Here is a 12,005-nt window from a genome sequence, read left to right as displayed (position 1 = left end):
ATATTCATAAGGAATATTTGGTTGGTAATTTTCTTTTCTTGTGGTATCTTTTTATGGCTTTGGTGCTTGTTGATGTTGGCCTCATAGAATGAGTTAGGGAGTGTTCCCTACTCTTAAGTTTTTGGAAGAATTTGCGTGGAATTGGTATTAATTTTTCTTAAACCGTTGGGTAAAATTCACCAGTGAAGCAATCTGTTCCCTGGGTTTCCTTTGTTGGGAGGTTTTTGATGACCAGTTCAGTCTCTTTACTTGCTCTTGGTCTGTTGAGGTCTTCTATTTCTTCTCAAATCAGTGTAGGTAGTTTGTGTGTTTCTAGGAATTTGTCCATTTAATATAGGTTATCTGATTTGCTGGTCTACAGTTGTTCATAGTATCCTTTTATAGTCCTTTTTATTTCTGTGACTAGTAATGCCCCCCTCTCATTTCTGATTTAACTTACTTGCGACTTCCCTTTTTTCTTTGTCAGTCTAGTGAAAGGTTTGTTGATCATATATATCTTTTCAAAGAACAAACTTTTCTTTTGTATTATTCTCTCTATTGTTTTTATAGTCTCTGTTTCATTTATCTCTTCTCCAATCTTTGTTAGTTCCTTCCTTCTGGTCACTTTAAGTTTAGTTTGCTCTTCTTTTTCTAGATCCTCTGGTTGTGATCTACTTTGAGATCTTTCTTTTTTTTTTTAATATAAGCATTTACAGCTATAAATTTCCCTATCAGCATTGACTTTTGGGCCTCCCATGTTTTAGTATGTTGCATTTTCATTTTCATGTGCATCAAAGTATTTTTTAATTTCCCTTGTGATTTCCTCTTTGATCCACTGGTTGTTTAAGAGTACATTGTTTAATTTCCACATATTTGTGAATTTTTCATTTCTGCCTCTGTAATTGATTTCTAACTTTATTCCCTTGTGGTTGAAGAAGATACATTGTATGACTTTGATAGTTTTGAATTTATTAGAACTTGTTTTGTAACTTAATATGTGTCTATTGGGTGAAGTAGTCTATATATGCCTGTTTGGTCTAGATCATTTATATTATTGTTCAATTCTTCTATTTCCTTGTTGATTTTCTATATAAGTACTCTGTTCATAATTCAAAGTGGTGTATTGAAGTTTCCTACTATTAATATAGAACTTTCTATTTTTCCTTTCTAATCTGTCAATATTTGCTTCATATATTTGGGGGTTTTGCCATTAGGTGCATGTGGTAGTTAGGTTTAGGTGTCAACTTGGCTAGATGAAGGTGTCTGGATCTTTTGCTGTGGACATGAGCTAATGGCGTGTGAACCTCATCTGTTGCTGATTACATCTACAGTCGGCTAGGAAGCGTGCTTGTTGCAGTGAATGATGTTTGGTTTAATTGGCTGGTGCTTAAATGAGAGAGCTTAACGTAGCACAGCAAAAGCAGCTCACCATGCTTCATCTCAGCACTCGCAGCTCAGTCCAGGCCTTTGGAGATGCAGAAAGGAATCACCCTGGGGAAAGTTGTTGGAACCCAGAGGCCTGGAGAGAAGGCCAGCAGAGATCACCCTGTGCCTTCCCACATAAGAAAGAACCTCAGTTGAAAGTTAGCTGCCTTTCCTCTGAAAAACTAATTGAATAAATCCCCTTTTATTAAAAACCAATCCATCTCTGGTGTGTTGCATTCCAGCAGCTAGCAAACTAGAGCAGTGTATATACATTTATAATTGTTATGTCTTCTTGCTGAATTGGCCCCCTATCAGTTTATAGTGACCTTCTTTGTCTCTTATAACAGGTTTTTACTTAAACTCTATTTTATCTGTATTATATTAGTTAGCTATTCCCAGCTCTCTTGATTACTACCTGCATGGTATATATTTTTCCATGTTTTCACTTTCAACCTATTTATATCTTTCAATTTAAGGTGAGTCACTTGTAAACAGCATAGAGTTGTGTCATACTTTTTAATCTATTCTGCCACTGTCTGCCTTTTGATTGGAGAGTTTAATCCCTTTATATTTAAAGATACTACTGATAATGCAGGACTTTCTTCTGATATTTTAGTTTGGTTTTTATAAGTCTTGGACTGTTTTTTCCCTCAATTCTGCCATTAATGCCTACTTCCAACATTATTTGATTTTTCGTATTGTACTCTGTTGAGTCCCTTCTCATTTCTTTCTTTATATAGTTTTCATATAGTTTCTTTATAGTTACCTTGGGGCTGAAATTTAAGTCCTAAATCTATAAAGTCATGTTTGATTTGATACTGTCCTAACTCCAGTAGCATATATATATACAAATATATATTGTTTCCTTTCTTTTTTTTGGTATGCAGTATGGTGGGATCACATTATTTTTCCATGTGAGTATTGCAGCACCATTTGTTGACTTTTTTGTTTGTTTGTTTTTGGGTAAGTGCGTGGATCCCCACCTTTTTATTTACATGTTACAAATTATATCTTCTGTGTTGGTTTGCTAAATACTGCTGGATATATGGAATGGAATATACCAGAAATGGAATGGCCTTTAAAAAGGGAATTTTTTAAGTTACAGGTTTACAGTTCTAAGACCATAAGAACGTCCAAACTTATAATTATTCCTAAGAGTCACCCCAGAGAACCTCTTTTGTTGCTCAGATGTGGCCTCTGTTTTTAAGCCGACTTGGCAGGTGAACTCACTGCCCTCCCCCACTATGTGGGACATGACTCCCAGGGGTGTAAATCTCCCTGGCAATATGGGGTAGGACTCCCAGGATGAGCCAGGACCCAACATCATGGAATTGAGAAAACCTTCTTGACTAAGAGGGGGAAGAGAAAAATGAGACAAAATAAAGTTTCAGTGGTCAAGAGATTTCAAACAGAGTTGAAATATTATCCTGGAGGTTATTCTCATGCATTATATAGATATCCCTTTTTAGTTTATGGTGTATTGGAATGGCTAGAAGGAATTACCTGAAACTGTTGAACTGATAGTAGCCTTGATTCTTGAAGATGATCATATAACTATTAGGTTTTAAATGTGGCTGTGTGATTGTGAAAACCTTGTAGCTTATGCTCCTTTTATCCAGGGTATGCACAAATGAGTAAAAAAATAAGGACAAAAAATAAATATAGGGGGTGGGTAAGGAGTAAAAAAAATTGGATAGATTGAAATACTAGTGGTTAATAAGAGGGGCAGTTAAGGAATATGGGATATATGAGGTTTTTTTCTTTTTTTCTTTTTCTGGAGTGATGCAAATATTCTAAAAATGGTCATGGTAATGAATATATAACTTTGTGATGATATTGTGAGCTGTCCTGACCCGCAGGACAGTCAACGGGGTCCGCCACCTGCTGAGGGAAGAATGGCTATGAGACAGAGAGACGCAAGAAGGGCAGCAAGACAGGATTCTGATCAAGCTGCAAATTTTATTAAGCAAGCCGGGTGTATATATACCGGCTTGGGGAGGGAGTAGGGTATGTGGGGCATTATGATAGGAGGGAGTTCACGCCGGTGGGAAGGGCTGGTTAGATAATTGGTGGGGAGTTCGCGCCGGCGGGAAGGTCCCGGCGGGAACCTATTTCCATGAAGAACCTTGTTGTACTATATAGATGCCATTGCATTAGCCGGGGTGGCCATGTTGGCTCAATCGCTATCTTAGGTTAGCCTCTGGTCCCCAACAGTGAGCCATTGATTGTATACTTTGGATGGACTGTATGTGTATGGAGATATCTCAACAAAAATATTTGTTTAACTGTCCAACTATCCAGAGAAAGATAATTTGCCTCAAGGAAAGCCTATATCTGTCACATGGAAAGGCAGGTTTCTGGCATCTGCTGGTCCTTGTCCTAAGTTCTGTTGTTTCCAGCTTCTGATACCACTGGTTTCCTCTCTTAAGTGTCTGTGGGCCTTCACTTAGCTTTTCTGGGACACAACTCTGGGTTCTGGCTTGCTTAGCATCTCATAGGAAGCACATAGTGATGTCTGCTGGGCTCTACATTTCCAAATGTCTGTGTTTAGGCATCTGTTCTCTCTGTCGGCACTCCAAGCATCTTCACATGCCTGCATCTCTGTCAACTCTTAAGCAACTGTCTAGCTTCTGCCAGCTCTCTCAGTTCCTGGCATCTCCTAGAGCTTCTGCATTTCCAAACATCTTTATCTCTGTAGGCTCTGAACTTTCTCCAAAATGTTTCCTCTTTTAAAGGACTCTAGTCCTTTAAAACTAATGAAGACCCACCTTGAATTGTCAGAGTCACATCTCTATCTAATCAAAAGGCCACATCTCCATAGAAGTAATATAATCAAAAAGTCATGCCCACAATTGAATGGGTCAATCTTCATGAAAACAATCTAAGCAAAGGTTTCTACCCTAAAATATTGAGTCAGGATTAAAGAAACATGGCTACCCCAACAAGGCTGGATCAGGAAAAAGGACATGGTTTTCCTGAGGTACATAACATTTTCAAACCATCTTCTTATGTTGTTTGTCCAGTATCATAGATTTATAATTTTTATTCCTTTGTATTTCAGAATCTGTAAGAAGTAAAAAAATAGAGTTACATAACAAAAAAATTCAATACAATAGTGCTGGCACTTATAAATATTCACTTGGTTACCTTTACTGGAGGTATTTATTTCTTTCGGTCTGAAGAACTCTCTTCAGCATTGCTTGTAAGGCCAGTCTTAGACAGTGGTGATGAATTCCCACAACTTTTATTGTCTGGAAATGTCTTCATCTCTCCCTCATTTTTAAAAAAATAGCCTCACCAAATCTAAAATTCTTTATAGCAACTGTTTTCTTTGAGTATTTTAAATATTTTATCGCCCTGCCTTCTTACTTCCATGGTTTTTGATAAGAAATTGGAACTTAATCTTATTGGGACTCCTTTATATGTATCATGTTGCCTCTTTTTTTTTTTTTTTTTGCAGTTTTTAGAACTCTATTCTTGTCCTTGCATCTGACAGTTTGACTACTATGTGTCTGGGTTGGTTTTCTTGTAGTTTATCCTGTTTGGGATTTGCTGGGCTTCATGAATGTGCATATTCTTGTCTTTTGTTAAATTGGGGGAAAATTTTTACCATTGTTTCTTTGACTATTTCTTCTGCCCCTTTTTTTCTTCTTCAAAGATTCCCATAATGCGTGTATTGGTATGTTTGATGGTATCCCACAGGCTTCTTAGACTCTGTTCACTTGTTTTCATTCTTTTTTCTTTCTGCTGCTCAGCCTGAATCGTTTCGGTATCTTTTCTCCAAGTTCACTGATTCTTTCTCCTGCTCTTGGAAAATAAACCCTCTAGGGAATTTTTCATATCAGTTATCTCGGTCTTTTAACTCCATTATTTCTGTTCCATTCCTTTTTTACATTTTCTGTCTTTTCACTGAAGTTTGCATATTGTTCATTCATTTTTTTTCCTGATATCCTTCAATTCTGGTGTTTCCTTCATCTCATTGAGCATATTGAGGATTATATTTTTTTAGTCTTTGTCCAATAAGTCCAAAGTCTGGTCTTCTTCATTGATGGTGTATGAATTTTTAACTTACTCTTTTGGATGGGCCATACTTTCCTGTTTCTTTGTATGTCTTGTTATCTTTTGTTGTATTCTGTGTATATTAATGTTTTAAAGTGTTTACTCCAAGATTTAGTCCTGAGCTGTCTGTTCCTTTAAGTTTGTATCTAGATAGTCATATGACAGAGTACCAGGGACTAACAAAACAAATAAGTCCAAAATCACCTTTCACAGTCTGCAAATTGGCTCTGCTTTGACTAGTGTCTCTTTCATAGGTTAGCCTTTCTAAGAAGATCAGCCAAAGGTGAATGTGAGATGTAAGGTTCTCTCCTTTTTTTCTGAGTCTGAGTCTTGTTCTGGGCTTGTGCTTGCTTGTGACCTAAGGACTTCCCCATTTTCAGGAATTCCAGTGTCCCTCCTATTCCTTATGAAATAGACGTTTTTACCCCCTCTGGGGTGCTCTATTGCATACCTTAAAGTAGTTAATCTTTTCCCCTAGGCCACTTCAAGTTCATTGTTTCTTATGGTGATTTAACTATTGTGGCAAGTTGAATATGCTTGAAGGGCAAATTTGGGAGGGCACCCTGCGAATAGTTTCCTGGTTCAGTGTTTATACTTTTGGGAATGATACCATATTCATAGAGATTACTGTGCTGTCTCTGGAATAGGGCCAGAGACCCACAATGGAAGTGCAGCCTGGCTCCACATCTAGTGTAGGTTTTGTGGGATGTGAGGAGAGTGGGAAGTGGGGGACAGCAAGGGCTTCCAGGGGCTTCTACCGTTTTTTAAAGCTACATTTTCTTGATTGAATACTTGCCCAATTATTTCAACCCTTTAAATATTTTCTGGAGATTTGATGATAATGACCCTGCCAGTGTTTGGTAGTTGTTCAAAGATTCTGTGGGAGAACAGCACTCTTGAGCATCTTATGCCACCATCTTGGTCTAGGAAGCTTCCACATAATCCATTCTTGATATTCCCTACTGATCATTCTTTGACTATGTAAACTATTTTGGTAATGCATTGTGAAATTGAACAGGAGGCATTCAATTAATTTCCTGTTGCAAATCCTTCTGTATTATTCTTCCTAATTATAGTCTGATCAAAAATAGATTTGTTATATAATTCCTATAATTTTAAGAAATAGGAACTAGAGAAGGACCTTGAACTAAGACAACATTCTAAGCTTGCTTTTTTCCCAAGATTTTCTCCTAAAATTCATCGAAGAAAAGGATTCTCCATTGACAATGAATTGTCCATGTGGCTTGCCAGTTTAAATTGTTTCTGAATACTGAGTCTGATGAAATAAATGATTAATTTATAAATCTTTTTCTTTTTTTTTTTCATATCATCAGGTGACCGATACTCCAGAGTGGTATTTACTTCAACTGGAGGGGAGACATTATGGAATTTACCTGCAATTAAATCAATGTGCAATGTAGATAATTCAAGGGTACGTAAAGTAAAACTGAAATCTATTTAACCAAATAAGGTTATATTATTGAACTCCTATTACTCCTGACCCTGATGCTGATCAGAAGATTAAAGTACCTAAGTTGCCTACCTACTGAGGAGTAAATACTGGCAGATGAGCTTTGCATTCTTTCACATCCCAGATCAAAGTCTGTGTTTCCCTACCTTTAAAACATGCCATCTTCCTTAATAAAGGACTCTTTTTTTTCTTTCCCACTCATATTTTCTCTTTTTCTTCTTTTGTTGTGTTTTCTTGCTTCTTTCCTCTCTTTCTCTTCCCTCCCTCTCTCCCTCCCTTCCTTCCTTCCTTTCTTTCCTTCCTTTCCCAAAAGTAAGGACTAGTCTGGCTTCATTGTTCCCTCATTTCACCCTTGAGGTATTTGTCAACATCTTAATTGTGCAGTAAATGCTTGTCTTTCTGGCAGTCCATAAGATATTTGGGCCTGTGACCTCAGGAAAATTTAGGGTACAGGCTGGGAAAGGGGACATCAAAGGTTGTAAATACAGTATCTATGTAAATGGCCAGAGTAGTCCAATCTAGACAGCCCTGACTGAACTCTAAAGGTGTTGCTGCTTTAGAAGACAGAAGAATGCAAAAAAGAAGAGGCATTTCATTTCTTAATCTTCTCTAGAGCTGAAAGAGTGTCAGAATCAGAAAATATAAAACTAGCCTCTGGGCCAGAAGAGTTGTCAGTTTCATGTTTCCAGTGGCAGTTTCTGCATCTGGTGTCACTAATGGACCTGACTAAATACAGCAGAAAAGGAGCTCATTATCTTTTTAGAATAACTCTAAAATGTAAAAATCATGATTAGTTAAAAATTAAATAATGCTAAGAGGTAGATTAACAACCCGATGGAATCACCTAATCAAATAGTAGGTAGAAAGGACACTGAAAGATAACCCAGACCAGCAGTCTCATTGTGCTGCTAGATGTGTTCCTTCTGAGAACTTTACTTCCAGATCCTTCCAGATCTTTTGGCTTTTCTCTGTGCTTCATTCCAAGGGCAGTTTTCCATTGTTGTTTTAGTCTGTAAGCTGCTGGGATGTGATATACCAGAAACAGAATGGCTTTTAAAAAAAAGGAATTTATTAAGTTGAAAGTTTACAGTTCAAAGGCTGAGAAAGTGTCCAAATTAAGACATCCAGGGAAAGTTATCGAGGCTCAAGAACGCTGCTGATGTTTAGGGTTTCTCTCTCAGCTGGAAAGACACATGATGACATCTGCTAGCTTTCTTTCCAATAATCTTCAACAGCTTCCTCAGTGGCATTTTCTTTCTTCATCTCCAAGGGTCTCTGCCTGTGTGACCTCTGTTGGCTCTGGTTGCTATAAAGCATTTTCCAAAATGGTTCCCTCTTAAAGGGCTCCAGTAAGAACCCCACCTTGAATGGGTGTAGTCACATCTCTATGTAATCAAAAGGTCACACCCACGCTTGGGCATGTCACAACTCTGTGGAGATAATCTAATCAAATATTCCAATCTATAGCATAGAATCAAAATTAAAAGAAATGGCTGCCTCCACAAGATTAAATCAGGAATTAAACATGGTTTTTCTGGGGTATATGTTTTCAAACTGGCACAATTGTGAAAATAACTTTTTGACCAATTGAGATATGAAAATTTTCTGTGAATGTCATCTCATCTCTTCTCCAGATAAACCAAGCCTCAAACCATCTGTACATATACTAGATTTTCTTAATCAATGGCTAATTTTTATTTGCCGTATTTTCTTCTACAGCTATCATTCCTTATTTGAAGGCTATGAAGGCATCACTCCTTATGATAGATTATTACCCTTCTTAAATAAGAAGTTACCCCTAAAGGGGAAAATATATACAGAATACTTACTAATGTGCAAACACTTTTCTAAGTACTTGACATCACTCAGTGCTCCCGAGACCTTGTCATTGTTAACACCTTTTAGTGGATGAGAAGTTAAGCCAGTCTGATTACTTTATAAGCATATGTGCATGAGAACAGTTCATTAATTCCTATGCCTGTTTTTTTTTGGGGGGGGGGGGTGCATAGTCCGAGAATTGAACGCAGGTCACCTGCACGGAAGACGGTCATTTTACCACTGAACCACCAATACACCCAACTCCTATGCCTTTTAATCCTTGTTGTTCTACCTTTGCTGTTCACTTCAGACTTTCCCTCCCCTGAAGATGCTGAAGTGACTGAATTATTGGGTATTTACCATGTGCCAGAAAGTATTCTAAACATTTTAATGAAATATTTAATACTGCACAATGTTATGAATTTAAGGCAGGGTTTTTGTTTGTTTATTTGTTTTTACATGGGCAGGCACCGGGAATCCAACCCAGGTCTCCAGCATGGCCGGCGAGAACTCTGCCTGCTGAGTCACCGTGGCCCGCCCTACAATGTTATGAATTTAATACAATTGTTTGGTCCATTTTATAAATGAAGAAAGGCCACATGGGAGATAAATGGCAAGTCCAGGATTTGAACCCGACAAAGTCTAAATCCAGAGCCTGTGCTTTTATCTACCATACTTTATGCTTCTATAATCAAAAAGATAATCCACGCAACTTTTTGTTTTATACTGTTTTCTTTTATTATATCTACTATTTTCCACTCAAATTAACCTCAGAGTCATCTTTTTTTTTTTAAGAACTAGCAATTTATTCTGTGTACATGTTGAACTAGCAATTTATTCTATGAGTACATGTTAGACTCTGAATGGACTCAAAAACCAGTAAGTAGTCATGTGTCATTACAGCTTTCATAAAAGAAAGCGATGTATTATCTCATCATTATACATCATTATACATATGTATCAGGTGATAAAAGACAGCATGTTGAAATTGCTGACAAAAAGGCATACACAAAAAAAGTTGAATAAATTACATGAAAGGAAAATAATAAAGCTAAGGATAAGATTTAGCCTACATATGTACAAATGCGCAGTCCTGTGCATTTGCTGGTGACAAGCTACAAACTTGTCTCTAACTTCCATGGCAGTAAGGCCAAAGAGGAATTCATAGTTAGTAACAAAAGTCATATAAATAAGGCCACATGTTACTTTTTTTTGGTTTTTTTAATTCATGCAAAAACTTACTTATATTTGTAGTGTTGGTCAGTAGGACAAATAGGTCTATACAACCCCTTCAATTATGTTCACCTTCAATATGGTAATATTACTTATAGACCCACTAGTGAACCACCTTCACTTCTATCTATTCCCTTACATCTGAGTTCAACCACGTTAAGTAACCATTCACCCATCTCTAGCTTCTTTGTATCTCTAAGACCCCTATATTCTGTATTATAAGCCTCTGATTTTACCTTTCCCTTGGTCATAAAAGTGGAGTCATATGATATCTGTCCTTTTGCATCTGGCTTATTTACTCAGCAATTATGTCCTCAAGGTTCATCTGTCTTGTCATGTGTTTTAGGATGTCATTTTGTCTTACTGCTGCGTAATATTCCATCATACGTATATAGCACATTTGTTAATCCACTCATCTGTTGATGGGCACTTAGATTGTTTCCATCTTTTGGCAATTGTGAATAATGCCACTATGAATGTTGGTGTGCAAATGTCTGGTTGTGTCACTGTGTGATAGTTAGATTCAGTTGTCAATTTGGCCAGGTGAAGGCACCTAGTTCTGTTGCTGTGGACATGAGCCAATGGTACATGAACCTCATCTGTTGCTGATTACATCAGCAGTCTGCTAGGAGGCGTGCCTGCTGCAATGAATGATGTTTGACTTAATTGGCTGGTGCTTAAATGAGAGAGCACAATGTAGCACAACCCAAACAGCTCAACATATCTCATCTCAGCACTCACAGCTCAGCCCAGGCCTTTGGAGATGCAGAAAGGAATCACCCCGGGGAAAGTTGTTGGAACCCAGAGATCTGAAGAGAAGGCCAACAGAGATCGTCCTGTACTTTCCCATGTAAGAAAGAACCTCAGATAAAAGTTAGCTACCTTTCCTTTGAAGAGCTAATGAAATAAATCCCCTTTTATTAAAAGCCAATCCGTCTCTGGTGTGTTGCATTCCTGGCAGCTAGCAAACTAGAAAAGATTTGATACCAGAGAGTGGGGTGCTGCTGCAGTTTGCAAATACCATATATGTTGGAACGGTTTTTTGCATGGCTAAAGGAAAGATTTTGGAGGAACTGTGAAGAGAATGATGGAGAAGTCCTAGAGTGCTTGAAGAGACTGTTAATGTAAATGGAACCACTGCCAATCTGGACAAAGGGGAACACAAAGGGACAAATTGGAGCTTGCAACGTGAGAACCATGGAAGCTTGGGTATGAAGCCAAGAAACCTCGGCCAGAAGAGTGGACCCACCCATACACATGGAGAGGGTGAGTTTGCCCTGAGGGCAGAGGATGAGTCTCCCATCTCATTGCAGTGGAAGAGTTGTATAGCTCAGGCCTTGGAAAAGGTATAGCACGCTCCCTGGGGACTGGGGAGAGCCTATTTGCCACCACATGGAAGGGTTGAGCGTGTGCCCCAGAAATGGCAGAGAGCCCAGGGGTGGCCCCGATGCCTGGAGAGAATGGAGCTGAGAAAAAGATGGTCTCCTCAGTGTCCCCTGAGGTTGACTTGGAAAGAGGCGGGCCACTGCATAGGCCCTTGGAAAGAGTGGGACTGCCACTTTCTAAAGCCGAAGGATAAATGACTTTCAGACTTTGAAATCCAATGGCATTTGCCCTGCAGGTTTTACATCTGTGTTCCTTCCAATTTCTCCCTATAGAAATGAAAACCTGTATCCTGTGAATGTCCCTCCTTTGCATATTGGCACCAGACAACTTGTTTTGAGATTGACAGGTCCACAGCCAGAAGAGAATTTTTTGCACCTTAATATTGTTTAAGGTGACATGTGTAGTTGCCAAGTTGACATGTGAAAGGGTGGACATGTGATAGTTAGATTCAGTTGTCAACTTGGCTAGGTGAAGGCACCTAGTTCTGTTGCTGTGGACATGAGCCAATGGTACGTGAACCACATCTGTTGCTGATTACATCTGCAGTCAGCTAGGAGGCATGCCTGCTGCAATGAATGATGTTTGACTTAATTGGCTGGTTAAATGAGAGAGCACAACGTAGCACAGCCCAAGC

At 38.4% G+C, this 12,005-nt stretch overlaps 1 protein-coding gene across 23 annotated transcripts in view; it reads left to right on the top strand.

Moving 5' to 3' along the window:
- Window positions 1-12,005, top strand: part of DISP1 (dispatched RND transporter family member 1) — a 290,651-nt gene that overhangs the window by 255,607 nt on the left and 23,039 nt on the right. For 22 of the 23 annotated variants that reach the window (XM_077149183.1, XM_077149182.1, XM_077149181.1 and 19 more), the window contains one exon: window positions 6,798-6,895. The exons of the other annotated variant lie outside the window; for it this stretch is intronic. In XM_077149183.1, coding sequence (XP_077005298.1) covers window positions 6,798-6,895 — 98 coding nt within the window. The remainder of the gene's footprint in view (window positions 1-6,797; window positions 6,896-12,005) is intronic. 23 annotated transcript variants of the gene reach the window in all.

The sequence above is a fragment of the Tamandua tetradactyla genome, chromosome 2, assembly GCF_023851605.1.
Source record: "Tamandua tetradactyla isolate mTamTet1 chromosome 2, mTamTet1.pri, whole genome shotgun sequence".
In the NCBI taxonomy this organism is placed as follows: Eukaryota; Metazoa; Chordata; class Mammalia; order Pilosa; family Myrmecophagidae; genus Tamandua; species Tamandua tetradactyla.
Note: the sequence above shows the minus strand (reverse complement) of the source record. Positions and strands in the feature narration are given on the sequence as shown.